This window comes from Antennarius striatus, chromosome 7, assembly GCF_040054535.1.
Source record: "Antennarius striatus isolate MH-2024 chromosome 7, ASM4005453v1, whole genome shotgun sequence".
In the NCBI taxonomy this organism is placed as follows: domain Eukaryota; kingdom Metazoa; phylum Chordata; class Actinopteri; order Lophiiformes; family Antennariidae; genus Antennarius; species Antennarius striatus.
The window spans coordinates 9,298,801-9,313,813 of record NC_090782.1 but is presented as its reverse complement, the minus strand read 5'-3'; the positions used below and the strand labels follow the sequence as shown (position 1 = coordinate 9,313,813).

General features: G+C 41.5%; 2 protein-coding genes across 8 annotated transcripts; both read right to left on the bottom strand.

Moving 5' to 3' along the window:
- Positions 1 to 56: 56 nt before the first annotated feature.
- Positions 57 to 10,549, bottom strand: tnni3k (TNNI3 interacting kinase). 6 transcript variants are annotated; one of them, XM_068319916.1, is made up of 25 exons: positions 10,409 to 10,549; positions 10,010 to 10,118; positions 9,776 to 9,861; positions 9,381 to 9,478; positions 9,089 to 9,199; positions 8,900 to 8,998; positions 8,679 to 8,817; positions 8,414 to 8,558; positions 8,179 to 8,283; positions 8,010 to 8,104; positions 7,496 to 7,645; positions 7,329 to 7,412; positions 7,194 to 7,250; positions 6,781 to 6,873; positions 6,631 to 6,688; positions 6,351 to 6,545; positions 4,938 to 5,042; positions 4,801 to 4,853; positions 4,453 to 4,505; positions 3,881 to 4,013; positions 3,452 to 3,561; positions 2,341 to 2,400; positions 2,025 to 2,194; positions 878 to 1,044; positions 57 to 376 (listed from the first exon to the last, which is right to left on the bottom strand). In XM_068319916.1, the coding sequence occupies exons 1-25, from the start codon at positions 10,446 to 10,448 to the stop codon at positions 297 to 299; spliced, it is 2,595 nt and encodes an 864-aa protein (XP_068176017.1). In that variant the 5' UTR covers positions 10,449 to 10,549; the 3' UTR covers positions 57 to 296. The 6 variants fall into 6 exon arrangements, 5 of the variants coding, with proteins under 5 accessions (XP_068176017.1, XP_068176018.1, XP_068176019.1 ...); XM_068319917.1 differs by having other exon boundaries at positions 903 to 1,044; XM_068319918.1 differs by having other exon boundaries at positions 965 to 1,044.
- Positions 10,550 to 10,965: 416 nt separating this feature from the next.
- Positions 10,966 to 14,794, bottom strand: fpgt (fucose-1-phosphate guanylyltransferase). 2 transcript variants are annotated; one of them, XM_068319922.1, is made up of 4 exons: positions 14,647 to 14,794; positions 14,392 to 14,559; positions 14,207 to 14,299; positions 10,966 to 13,131 (listed from the first exon to the last, which is right to left on the bottom strand). In XM_068319922.1, the coding sequence occupies exons 1-4, from the start codon at positions 14,717 to 14,719 to the stop codon at positions 11,720 to 11,722; spliced, it is 1,746 nt and encodes a 581-aa protein (XP_068176023.1). In that variant the 5' UTR covers positions 14,720 to 14,794; the 3' UTR covers positions 10,966 to 11,719. The 2 variants fall into 2 exon arrangements, with proteins under 2 accessions (XP_068176023.1, XP_068176024.1); XM_068319923.1 differs by having other exon boundaries at positions 14,207 to 14,318; positions 14,392 to 14,785.
- Positions 14,795 to 15,013: the final 219 nt, after the last annotated feature.

Below are 15,013 nucleotides of genomic sequence, written 5' to 3'. Positions count from 1 at the left end.
CTCTTTGAGTTCCAGCAAACATTTACAGGTTTGTCAAAGCTTTTATTTGAGATTCATGCTAATCACAAAGCTGAACATGAAAGTCACTTTATGTGAAACTCATTACAAATTTTATTACAATAATTAAAAACCTTAACAAAGTCTTAGAAAAAAACAGTTTAGAACAAATGAAACCAATTCGATTAAAGCATCCTCTATCATCCGTCTCTACAGCCTTGCTTAAAATAAAATGTCAAATATATTGATGAATTAATTAATGCAATAGTACTAGAAAAGACGTCAAAGCAGTCAAAAGGTTAGTTACTCTCCTCAAAGCTGCCGCTGTTGCTGAAAGATGAACAGAATCTCATGGTGCTCATGGGATCGGACACGTACCCTGAAAGAGACAAACCAAACCCAGCTGTTACTTCATGAGTGAATAAAGGTCACAGTCATGAATTAACAGTTAAAAGGCAACAACTAACGCTTTTAGAAGATCAAATTCAAACTTTGGTACGCTCAGGGACAGACAGAGAAGAAGAAGGGGGAGGCCAGTATAAGACCACGGATCAAAGCTAGTGCTTTGATCTACCTATGCACTAGCTTTGATCTATGGTCAAAGCTTGTGCATAGCTTTGACCTACCCTGAAAGGTCAAAACTATGTACTTGTCAGATAGATGTTGCAGTCTCTGACTGCCTTGTTGTGACTATGTGATTGTGTGCCTGAAACAGTACAGAAAAGTCCTGTTTTTCATACTATTTGGAAAGCCTAGTTCGTTTTTAGATTTCACTCTGACAAAGACAATGAACAAATAGATATACTGTACCGAAAATTAAGGGGATAGCTAAAAAAAACATTAAAAAAAAATTCTTGCATAACATAAACAAGAACCCAACCTTCAGTTTGAATCGATCCACTCACTGTAAGTTCTGCAAACACAGTTACTCTGACGGTATACGGCACCATGCATTCTGCAAACAAACCATTTCGATCAATAGGAGACAACTGCATGTTCCTTCTGAGTTCCTCCAATGAAAGTCCTGCAGACGCACGGCGGCGTTCACTAAAAAATAAATACATACATATTAAACTATCCCTTCCACATTAATCCACTAAAAATGAATGATAGATTACAAATGTAGTGTACCCTATAGTGCTCCACATATAAACAGGAAATTCAATACATGTTGTCTGAACAAATACAATGCTGCTCCAACTTTTCTTTGTTTGTTTTACAGTGTACAAAATAGATGGCATAGAACACACAGATGAAAGGAATTAACGTTCACAACGGATCTTTGATTTGTGAAAACTGATAAAGTTCTACATCCATCGAAGAAGGACCAGGGAATTAGAAAGTCATGGTCACAACACAACAACTCCTCCTGTTTGTGGGATCACTGTGTCCAGGCGTTTGATGGAGGTCGTCCTCATAGGTCAGAAAGCCATGCATGTTTTATTGCATTGTATCCTGTTTGGTATCTAAGCAACTCCTCACTGTAGTAGTAAGCATCTGAACTGGTAGACACAGCGTTCACTGAGAACAGTCGTTACGAACTCGGTCCTCCCCAGTTACACTGTATGATGATCGTGATGTGAGACTATAAAGCCTGAAACAGATAACTGAACATCCTCTTTGAGAATTACGTTAACAGACAAAGCTCTTAAAACCAAGACCATCAGGTCGTTCACATGGTGCAGAGATTAATAACAGTGTAAATGACCTAGAAATATTATGTGCTCTGTCTACAGTGACGACTATAAAGACAGTTTTATCCCAGATTCATTTGGTGGCAACTGTCTGCCAATCATTATACTGTTTTTAAACATTTCTTTCTCTTTTGTTCACAGCCATAATTGTTGCCTGGCAACTAAGTCTGAAAGACCCAATAGGATTTGAAAACCCTGTAAAAACAGCTTAGGCTGATCCCAGTCCTGATTAACTAACATCAGGTTTATGGGCTGAGTTTCATTGATACAGTAAATGTTCCTTCCGTCCCTCCAGACCTTTTTTTCATCTGTGGTGGTGCTTGATTGTCTTACCTCTGAGTCCAGAAAGCATAGGCGCGAGTATTGAGGGCATACTCGAGCTCAAAACGAGAGCGCAGGGCAGCCACGTGGCTCCGGCCGGGGCCGCTTCGCCCAAGCAGGCAATCGGAGGAAGAGGAGGGCGACAGGGAGCCGCTGCTGTTGCTTGAGGCAGGGGACATCAGCTGCCACGTTACACACGCACACACACACACACACACACACACACACACACACACACACACACACACACACACACACACACACACACACACACACACGTTATGTGCTGTAGTGTTAAATGGGTTACAATACGTGAAATGTAAAGCACCTCAACATTAGACAAACATTCCTCCAGGTTGGAAACCACCTCAGAGAACTCAGGTCTGTCCTGAAGAGACAAGAAAATTTAAATAAATATTTTTGTTTGAGTCCTGAACAGTAAGATCTATCAGGGACAGACAAATCATATTCTAACTCTGTACAGGTTGAACACATTTTGGTCCACCCACAGAAAGAACAAACAGTTCTCAGTAAGAGCTACTCAATTATACATGACCTCCTCAGACAACTGTGACGGCCTGTCAGTGTGCTGCCTCCATGCAGGAACACATGAAACATTAGATTGTGCCGTAAAAATTAAATCAGAATAAAAAAACATGTCACTCAGGATACTATCTGTGTGAGGTGATTTGGAAATGTCTGACATTGATGTCACAATTATAACATATTATTATAATTATCAGCAATTATGTACATCCTGCTTATGCTGCATCTTTCATTCTCTCCGGCTTTAACAAATACATCGTGCACTGCAAATCCTGTAAACACAGTGCAGCATGTTCCACTTACGAACCTCATAGGAGCTGCTGTACTGTGCAGTTGAGGCACCATGAGTTATTTGTACACATGAAACTTTGTGACGTCCAATTAAAATCTCAGTCTCATTAAAGGAAGTGTGTTGATGTGGTTGTACCGGGGATGAAACTATCACCGAGGGAGCGAGCAACGAGGTGACAAACAAGAACTGCATGAAGCGCAGAGGGAGAACTGTGCTAACATGCTTGGCTGTGTTGTAATTCCTCTTAATGAGGCCAAGAACAAAAGGCCTTGCTAATAATAGAACATGGCAGCGCCAAGGGAGGATCACTCATGGTCAGGTATTGCCGCTAAATGTGAAAAGACTGCAATCTTGTATTAACCGGGGACATGCTAGTGCTATTCATCAGCGACACACGCGCTTGCTGATGCAGCTGAGTCAGCATCAATTTCCTCTTTGTCTAAATGGCTAATAAGGTGGAAAAACCACAGTGTGATTTTATAGTTTGAAACCATGAGCCATGCATCGTTGTATAAAACAGACTTGATTAACCTGATGTTAATATTACTGTTTCATAGCTAATCAGATTAAATGATAACAAATTTCAAATCGCATCAGTTACCTCTGGGGAGGCGTACCAGCCTCGCATCAGAAGTGCAGAGATGGGTTTGGGGATGGAATAGCCAATAGGAGGCCGGATGTGGTGGTACGCCATGTCTGCTGCTGCAGCAGCTGAGGACGGAAGGAGATTTTTAGAAAAAAACATTAAAAATTTTATATGGAAAAACAATCTAAAGTTGATTGACAGCATTTTGTTCCGTCTTTTATTTTATGTCTAACATTAAATTCACCAAAAGTATTTTGTTGCCTGCTTAAATTACTTTCCAGGTCAACAGTACTCGAAAAATTCTGAATACAAAAACAGGATTATACATTTTGTTCACCTTATAACGCACCTGATTAATGATGGTTCTTCTTACAATCCATTAACACCTCACCTGACTCACAATGTGATTTGTCATACCAACTCTTTATCTCATCACTGAAGTACCAGGTTTTAAGTGAACAAAGGGAATCTCTCCGGTGAGCAGCTCCCACAGACACAGGGCGTAGCTGAACATGTCTGCCTTCACTGAGTAGCGAGTTGACTGTGTGAACACCTCAGGAGCCATCCAGCGCAGGTTCTATTCAACACGCAGACACAGAAACGTGTACAGATAAACAGAAATACATAAGGAAAAAAATGCATTGAACCAAGATTATAACATTCTTGTGATTCAAAGCAATCAATTGTCACACAGACGCTCGGAAACACAGAGTGAGGCCCAATTACTGACATGAACACTGTTGTCCTAACCAGTGAGCTTAAGCACTTCCTCATAACTGGTAGATCCCAAGAGATGTAACACAATTAATAGCAAAGTGCAGCCTAAGCACCGCGAGTAGTGCTGAGTCAGTACACTGAGATATAACATTCGTATAGGCAGTTTTTTAAGATGGTGAGTGATTGATGCTGACAGTCACAAGAAACACTGGCTTGATCTCCTACAAAACTCTTTAATAATAATATGCATTATTCGTCTCTTTGTATGAACTAAATCAGAAGTAAGAAAGAGCACTGACCCCTGGCTGTTTGGTCATATTATCTTCGTCGACGGATTGGAGAAATCTTGATTCTGCAGAGGAAGGGTGATATTATACCGTACTGAGTACAAACATTGAAGGTGAAACTAATCGACAATATTTAAGAGGAGCTACAGACGTTAAAAAGAAAACTATTAAGGCAGAATGAGATTAGCCATCAATAGCGACTGGTCGTATCAAATGAGACCACAGAACAACAGAAAAACAGACAAAAGTACAAGTACTTTCAATTAATGTTCTTGTTCTCCATATTTTAATAAAACTGAACTCCAATACAGATTTTTTTTTTTTTGTTCATTACATTAAAAAATTGAAAAATTCTTTCACCTCCAAAATCTGCCACCACCGCATGTCCATCCTCGTACAGCAGAATGTTATGACTGCAGGGAACATATCAGTAACGACAACAGTTATTCCAGCCTATCAATACCTCCCAGCACAGATGCTACTACTTCGGTACCCACCTGTTGAGGTCCCTGTGGATTATAGGCTGGGTGAGATTATGCAGATACTCCATGCCCTTCGCCACGTCAATGGCAATGATGAGTTTGGACTGCAAGTCGATGAGCCTGTCCATTGACACATCATTAAAGGAGCAGCCACTTACTTCCAGATCAATGGTACCTGCCAATCACACACAGCACTTTACACAGATCAATAGGACAGTCCATAAAGGCAGCACCTGGCAGCACCGTTTGCAAAACACTTCATGTGGATCAATGTGTGAGAGGACAATTCCAAAGAGGACTGTTGCCCTAAATAGTCAAATATGCTGTGCAAACATGTTGTAGTCAGACACTGAGTAACTCCTTAAGATGGTTTGATCAGGATTCAGGTAAGTGTGAAGTGTGAACAATCAAACATGATGTCAAAGGAAATGATTTTTTTTTGCACCTCTTGGTACCAAACAGAAGAACCTTCACTTGAGTTGAGTTTAGCTTTAACTTAACAGGAATACTTTGAATATGTCATGTGAATCTAACACAACAATAATAACATATCCCTAAGGGCTCCAGGTTGTAGTTTCAGGCAGTGCGTTGCATTATGTGGTCCTGCATTTACATATATGATGGACCAAAAATAAGAAATAAGCACAGCAACAATAATATAGTAGCTCAATGTCTACCACTGAGTTGTGCAAACAATGAGGGTGAGCAAACAAAAATCTTTTAAATCTGACAAAGCCGTAATTGTTTCATCTTATCTGTAACTGGGTCACTGGTTACGCTGGACTCTATCCCAGCTGACTATGGGCAGAGGCCAGGTACACTCTGGATAAGTCACCACTTTATTGCACAGCCGTTTAAAACAGCAAATGCAGACACATCACAGTTTTCTGAATCCTTATGTCATGTCTTAAAATAAAAAAAAGTAAAGAAATACAATTTTTTGTGATTGTTTTACAAATAGATTAATCACTTATTTCGGAAATAATTTAAAATGTCACTGTGAAAACATATTTCTATGTAAGTCTAATGTTCTCCTGCCATAATTTTAATCATCCAGCCATAATTTTTATTTGAAGACGAGACAACGAGAGGCGAGAAGCAGGGTACGTCCCGGAAGCATTGCCAGAGCATCGCTGGGCCACATGATAGACAATCAATCACTGACACGCCTACAGTCAGTTGGGAATTCACTTAAAGTAGTTGTCGGAGCTGGGAGGAAGCCAGAGAGAGCCAGAAGAGACATGGAAGAAGAATTGTGTAACACAAAGCAAAGTGTTCTGGCTGCATTCAAACCCAGAACTTTGAGGTTAAGAATCAGCATCCAAAGGAAAAAAACAGGGCAGGGAAGTCCAAAATTGAAGAGGTTTGTGTGTGAGGTGAGGGTGATCACACACTGTTAGCTTCATCTGGTAAAACACACCTCCTCACCTCTTCTGCTCATGAAGCAGAGAGAACAGGGAGCCTCCAGAGACGTACTGGGTCACGATGGCAAACTGACTGGGGTCATCTAAACACGCGCCCACAAACTGGACGATACAGGGGTGATTGAGACGACAGAGGATGGACACCTCCCTGCAGAACATGTCCACGTCCGACTTGGAGCAGTACGTGCTGGCTCGATACCTACACACCACAGCGGGGTTAAATGACCCATCAGGTTTCCTCTTCCCAGGGAAGGAATGCAAAAAGGTTGATAAAATGGACTCACCGTTTTATGGCAACAATTTTGTTTCGGCATTTGCCTTTGTAGACTCTTCCAAAGGAACCTGAGTATGAAGCAGATTTGATGCTTGAGTAAATTGAAGTTCACCTGAAGCCTTTTGTTTAAACATAAAACAGGCGTTATGAACACAGGTACCCGATCCGATCATCTCACTGAACTCCAGCTCAGACAGCGGAAGGTGGAAATGAGATGGGAGGCTGGCCCTGATCAGGAGGACCTCTGCTTTCTCTGGAAATAAACAACATCTTTGGAATCATTGAAGGGCTACAACATTATTGCCCATAACGAAAGTCAAGTCTTTTTTTGTGTAATCTTTCCAGGTTAATCTACATACTTCAGTATATTATTTTGTATTTCATGTGTTATTCTGAAGGCTCAGACCAATTAATACACAGATGATGACTAGGGTTCAATGTAGAGTTTGTTTGTTTGTTCATTTACCTGTCTACAACTGGAGGAGAACTTTTATTCTATATGACCGTGCTATTACAGCGTTTGCTGCAAATGCTTCTAAAGGAAGGTGATGTAAAGTATGGGCTTCACAGCACCTTTAGTCATGCTTTTGATCTTTCCCAGAGGAGACGGAACAGAGACATAGGACCCATCTGAAAGAGAACCGCATTCAGAAGCATATTCATAAACTTTCAAAGGACTCGATTTTTAGTTCTGGTAACAATATTCACCCCCTCCTGGCTGCGAGTACTCATTACAGGGGGCCTCATCTGGCCGTTTGTAGTGTTTCAGTAAAGTAACGATGGAATCGTGACCTGGGCAGAAAAACACAGCAGTGGTGTTATTGATTTCCATCAAAGCTTACCTGACAGCTAGGCTCACGTTCACACAAGCAGACCTTTTTCATAAGCCCACATCAGGCAGGTCTGCTCATCCTTCTCCCCGCTGGACCTGCTGGGGTCACAGGCAACCAGGTTCATGTCAGCTCCGCTGTCCAGCAAGAACTGCACCAGGCGGATGTGGCCATGAAAACAGGCACTGTGCAGAGCTGGAGACATTAGGGTCATTCTTTACTGATGATACAAGAACTAAAAGTATTGCCATATATGTCACAGTTGCAATTAAGAATTGTTTTCAATATGCAATAATCTGCTGGTTATCTTGATGAATTTGTGTCTTATTTGCCTCTCACAATATATGAAGCATTGATGAATAGAATAATCCAGAAATGTGACATGTTTTTTGTCCAATCAACAAGCCAAGCAACAAAATACTTCTGTTAACAGTAATTTAACACCAAAGGTTTTGACATTTTTGTGTGATGGGAAAGCAATTATTAATTCTCAATAAAATTAAGTTATGATAAAAATAATAATAATAATACAGCTGCTTTGAAAGGTATCAACAGTCACCTGTGTGTCCATCTCTGCCCTGATGGTTGATGTTCATGGCGTTCTGGCTCAACAAGAACTTCACCATCTCCAGGTCCTTCCCATAGGTGCACGCGCTGTGACACAAGACTCATTAACATGAATCTTGAGATTAAATGATGCTCATATGCATCTGTATGGGAGGGACTACCTGTGAAGAGCTGTCTCGCTGAATATGTTCTCTTTTGACAGACTTTCTGTGCCAGACAGTTGAATAATCTCCTTTACTGCATCAAATTTTCCGTTGTAGCAGGCCCTGGAACACGATACAGCACTTCAGACCCACCATGTCATTCACCAAACCTTGTAAAGGACTACTGAAAAACACGTACAATGTTGAATAAAAACTAAGTTAAAAAAAAAAGAAAAAAAAGCAAAACCCGTACAAATGTAAAGGTGTGTCCCCGTAGATGTTGATACAGTGAGGCTGTGCTTGGAAGTTGCCCTGAAGGAGGAAGCGCACAATCTCATGATGACCGAATCGGGCGCAGAAGTGAAGAGGAACATGATCCTCATTATCCTGAGCATTAACTGATGGAGGAGATTGGAACAGTTATTGATGTAGACAGTTCTAGCACCCTAGGAAAGTAAAGAATGTAACAACAATGCCTCAGTGAATTTAAAGTTAATATAGGGAAATTCAGGTCTCACCTTCAACTTTGCTTCCTTCCCCCATCAGCAGTTTGATAATGCCGAGGGAACCCTTGGCTGCAGCCAGGTGCAGCGGACGGTCCCCCACCTCACCACTGGCATTCACATCTGCCCCAAATTTCAGCAGCAGCTTTGTCACCTGAATGGTTCGAGAGAAAATAGTTTCAGACGGGATTTTCTGATCTGTGTCATTTTAACCAGTGACTACTAGAGCAATATACCTGTTCATGGCCGTGATAGGCAGAAATGTGCAGTGGAGTAAAAAACACAGCATCCTGAACATTCACATTAGCTCCATGCTGCAGGAGAATATCAGCTGCCTGTTGGAATTAAATATTTTATACAATTTATAAAGGAGCAAAGGCAATGGAGAGTCTGCAGGTGCAGGCAATAGGAAACTCAATTCTCACCTCATGATGCCCAGCCAGTGTGGCCACATGCAGGGCAGTCAGGGCGCCGTATCCCACCTGTTGCACATCTGACCCCCCATGGAGGAGCGCTGTCACCAGCTCAGCGTTATCCTGTGGTAAAGAAACATCCAAACACGTTCATAGCAGCCACCAGCCTCTAGTACATCATTATACAGCTCTTGTACTTGCACTCCACCATGTGGCAAAATGTCTTCACGACATACCAACACAATCTGAATAAAGATAAGACAATAGTTCATATTATTATTCAGTGATCTTTGATTCTCATCACCTTGTAAGCAGCCATGTGGAGCGCAGTGAATCCATTCCTGGACAGACGAGAAGGGCGCAGGCCTTTGAGTATCAGGGTACGGATATGGGCCTTGTTTCCTGTTCACATGGATTCAACATTATGAGCAGGTAAAATGTTAATTAAATGAAATGATATTCAAAAAAAGTCAAACACAGAAGAAACTGTATTCATTAGTGAACAACATTGAAAAACAGCATATTGTTTATGTTCTGTGTATAGTGTTTATTTAAAATCTACTGGTCGGTTTATTTTCTGCCTGACTGTATGTTTAAGGTCATCTTCAGACAATACTACCAGTCAGTCCATTGTAATCCTTCCTTTCACTGTCACATTTTGTCAGGCAGTTATTAATAGACTCCAGTAATCATGCATACCTCCACATGCGCAGCAGAGATGGAGCAGCGACAGCCCCTTCTCTGTTCGGTAGCTCACATTCACCTTCTGAAAAGCCTCATCAGAGCTTAGGAACAGAAAATCAACAGGAAATCACCATCCTCTGCCCATGATAAACGACTGACACATAAGTAGCCTGAGGAAAGTATTGTTATCATGAACATGCGCAATAAATATAGACACTATTATTCACACGGAGTGAAAAAAAAAATCACCTGAAAGCAAGTTTGAGGTCGGCCAAATCACTGTCTTTGAGCTGGAAGTCGTCATCCAGCTTCTCGATGATCACAGAGTATGACTCGCCCACCTTCTTCTTCCACTCGTCTTCACAACCCCACCATCAGAGTTAAACAATCATTCACTTTCATTCCTTCATTCACCTTCAGTTCAATATAATTGCCAATATGCATGATTATGTATCTTAAATTTATCTGAAGGAGTGTATGTTGTTCTGTATTTAAGCCCTGCTTTTGGACATCACGTGTGAAACCTGGATTTCAGCTAACAGGAAAGCCCACCTCTCCAGGCTTTCCTTCTTCACATCAAACCTGGTTCCCACCACGATGGATACATGACATAAGAAAACAATCTCAAAACCACAAACAAGAAATTACCTGTACACGTCTGGGAGGGTCTTGATTTGTAATTTCCCATTGATGTAGTCTTTTTCTTGTAATAGGTGCTACGTAGTTTGATTTACTAGAGTAGAAGCAATCCAATCTCTTTCTCTGTCTCTACCACAATTACACAGGTCCAGAAGTCCAGATAAAGGGGATCATGGCTGTGGGCTAAAAATAAACACATTTGAGTGGAATGCCTCACAACTACGACAACTGATCTCTGAATGCAGGCATGGGTGTGTGTAACAGTATGACTGCATGTATATGTACCGTGTACCTACTGGGACTTTTTCAGTTGAGATCTGGTGTCACCAGGACCAGTAATCCTCACAAGGACTAAAGTCTGCAGCAAAACATCATTTCTGAAGTCCTAATTAAATTTAGGAGTGAGGAAGGAATTGAGTTTCATCCAACTAAAGAATAAGTGCACAAATGATTATGTGTGTGTTTGTGTGTGTGTCTGTGTGTGCATGTGTGTGTGTGTGTGCAGTACAATCACAGAGGACATTTTAAAAGAAATAGCTGCTTTATTTCAATACAAAGCATTTTACACAGCACAATGTAGTGAAACTATAGTGCATTACACCCATCCCTGAGGAGCAGTGAGCCACTTCTATGGCTCCCAGAAATATAAAATAATTATCTGAAATAAAGCATTGATTACTAGAAAGAGTATTTAAAATAACAACAATAATAATCTGTTTAAACCTAATGGAAAGCCTCTCCACCATGTCTCATTCCCCAACAACCAACAAAGCAATGTAAGACGAGAGCATTTCTACGACACTTTCATATGATATAAAAAGACCAACCAACCAACAACTTTACAAGTCTCCATAAATCATTTTCCCATTGAAAACTAGAAAGCCTTTTTAGAAACATCTAAATAAAACGCAAAACTATTTGACACTGATAATGCACATTCAAAGTTTGCACAAAAAAATGTTTTCTGACAAACAGACGGACATGCATGACTGTATATCCCTGTAAATTTTCTAAAAATAAAGGGCCTGCATAGTATAGTATGAATGTGCAAAAAATCTGGTCTGATTATGGATTGTGCAAATCATCCCAGCGGAGGCATAAGTGCATGCACAGTTCACAGGAAGTACAGTTCACGTGCAAGAGAAGAAGTCCTGAGAAAGTACACTGTAGTCACACACAGTGATACTGAGACCACTGTCTCCATCTTAATGTCATTTATGGCACTATTAGTGTCAACAGATAATATACAACACACACAACCAGCGAGATCCTGTGCTCAACTTCAAGACAAAAAAAGTCTGAGTTAAAATGTAAACTCCATTAGTTCAAGTGTTTCTGTTTGATCTCATTATACAGTCCCTTCCTGAACTTCAACATCTCCTCCAGATTTTTACACTGTAAGGACTCTTCCATGGATATCAAAGGTGTGTCTTTTGGTAAGGTGAATGTAGATTTGTTCATGATGGCCCAGAGCATCTGAAGAGACATCAAGAATGAGCTTTGTGGTTCAGTGCAAACAGGAAACAAACAGGCCTTCCACAAACAACAACTGGATGCACTGCTGGAGAACCTCAGGTCTTCTTTTTTCAGCCCCCAGCGGGTCAGACAATCTGTCAGACTGAAACCAAAATAGCTTAAGTCATTCATAGATGCAGGACTTTCCACGGTGCGCTTCAAGTTATCATTAATGCCAAACATGACAGTAACAAAGCGAGTTTGCTGCTTGTGATTCACACAAAGTGAATGCATGAAGACTGCATCAGGAACCGAGAGGCCTGGACCGACCCAGCAGCCGCTGATGATGGAGCTCCTGCCTACAGAGACTCCTGCTCCCAGTCTGGAGTACTCCACCACCGAACCGGATTCAACAGTGCAGTCAGGATCAAAGATGCTATACATAACACAGCATCCCAAGGAAGACTCTGAGTTTTCATTCTTTTGTACACTGAAGGCAAACGAAAGCAAACCGAGCTCGTTCCTCAGCACCGGATCCTCAGTGAAGTGAAACAAGTACTCAGATGTGGTTCCCAGATGGTAAAACTTGGAGTTGTTCAGGACAACGACATTCAGGGGTGTCCCCTTTAAAAGATTGAAGATCTTTTGACGGATCTCCACCAGATTTCTTTCCTCTTTGGTGACATTCGAAGTGTTATTGGTGTAATCTATTGTGGCCGCAGAACCCAGAGCTTGAAGGAAGTCGCCGTATGCGTCTATCTCACAGTCCAGAGGCCCCAAATGCTTCAGCACATTAAGAAGAGACTTGACGGTCTCAAAGTCGACATAATAGGTGCTGTCTGTGTAGACAAACTCAGCATCAGAGAGAGGAAAACAACCACTCGGACTTTTAAAAACAGCTCCACTATCTCGCATTTTACTGATGCTTGGTTTGTGGAGAAACTGCATGCAGGGAAGGGTCGCCATGTCAGAGTTGGTAGACATTTCAAATGGATCTAAAACAAACACGCCATGAGTTGTCCCAATTAATAGCGGTGAAGGGTGAGCTAAAGCGGTAAAGCCAGGTTTGTCAAACCTAATGCTCTCATTTTCTGCAGTACTGTAGAGCTCAATATCATCTGCGCAGGTGACCAGTACACCGGGCTTCATCTGGGACGGGAACTCCACGTACATGGCCAGTTTGAGCTCCAGCATCTGGTACAGAGGATCTCCCAGAGGCAGGGCAGTGAAGATCTTCCCCAGAGCGCTAGCACTGGGTAAACGCTGACTCCATCCTCCTGAGTGACGGGACGAGAAGAAGTAACGTGACAAACATGCACACTGATTTAAATACTGAAACATTAGCATTCAACCCAGTCAGGGAAAATGGTTGGTCGACTGTGACTTTCTTTCAAGGCCTCCATGAGGCCTCTACCACCGTTCTGTCAGCCAGAGGGTAGAGATGACAGACTGTCAAATCATGTGGACGATACGCTTGTTTGTTTTTAGGCCAGTTTTACTGTCTGTGTCTAAATTTGATTTGTAGCATTAAAACCATAAGATAGCATAATTTCAAGATGACAAACTGGGCTTCAGATTATTTATAAACCAAAAGAATTGATTAATCAAGAAAAAAGATGAACTAATAAATGCTTGACACGGTAGTCACAAAAAAAGAGAAAGGAAGACCCCTTGTCACTATTACCAAAACAAAGCACTCCCTCTCAGAATTCACCTGAATTTGGAACAACCCAGATTTTACTAGCAACAAAAGATCACTTCATTTCAGCACTTGGAAAAACCAAGGTATTACACATCTACAACACTTGTTCACCGATGGCAGATTCTCCACACTTGCAGAAATGGTCCAGAAATTTGACATGAACAACAAATACTTCTTACAGTACCTGCAGAGTAAATCAATAATGAAACCCACATTAAATATCCTATCACCCAACTTAGAACTCTCTACATCTGTCTCACAGCTTATGAACATAACATCTTCTAAAAAGGTTCATATCTAACATCTATAAGATATTGATACAAACAAACAAAAGTATGAGCGGACCATCTGCCAAATGGGAGTCAGACCTTTCAATCTCTACCGATGCCAATTTCTGGACCCGAGACTTTTTTAAAATTTACTAATTTATATTAACATGACATGCACTCACACACACTTACACACTCCCTCCATCTCACACACACACAATCCTTTTAACCTGTCCCTGCTATTGTTCACCAGTGTTATACATGTTTAGTATTACATGCTATAATGTAATAAAGGGTTCTTACATTTGCTGTATTTGTGTGTGCACTTTTTGCAATAAAGAAAAACTTAACAGCAACAGGAAAACCACTTGAAGCCCAAACCTGCATGGATGATGATGACCCTCAGGGTGCTAAACGCCTTCCCATAGATGTCCTGTAACCGCTGCAGTGCGTACAGAGTGGAGCCCCCGTTGCCTTGGAGACACAACATCACCTTTAGAATAAACACCCTCCACTGTAAAGAAGTGCATTTAAAAAATAAATTTAAAAAAATCGGAATCACGTACCTATTTTACTGCCAGCTGGATCTGCGAAGACTTTATAATCAATTCCCAGAGGAATTTCTTTCTTGTCAACTTTCTCTGTGATCTGCAGCTGGTAGGATTCTCTCTGCTGCTCGTCCGCCGCGGTCACAGTCACCACGTCCCAGAACTGTCCCGGCAGCAGCTTCCGGTCTCCACACGGACAAATCAGCTGTTAATGGCATTAAATACAACAGGTACGTACACAGTGAGCTGTCACACAGCGGAGGTGAGACTCACCTCTCAGGGAGTTAAATTTCTTTAGTTTTTCTGCTGTGGCAGCTCGTAGCTTTCTGCTAGATTCCTGATTCATACTGTCGTTTCTATGTCGTCCTGTAGTAAAGACAGGTGAGCTGGGTCTGCGGCTCAGGTCGCACTGAAAGTTGTATCGCTTTGTGTACCTTGATTCTACGCATGCGTAGAATCTTACACAAGATGCGCATGCGCAGAATTTGACGTCTTTGTACTATGGTTTGTGCCATGTCATACGCCCGCCCTCAAAGTTCTATCTGACCAATCCCACGAGCCAAGGTGACAGATTTTAACCAATCAGAGAGGGAGAGTTCGTAGAATTGGCCTTCACCATAGTAGGAATCAAAATTCAGGC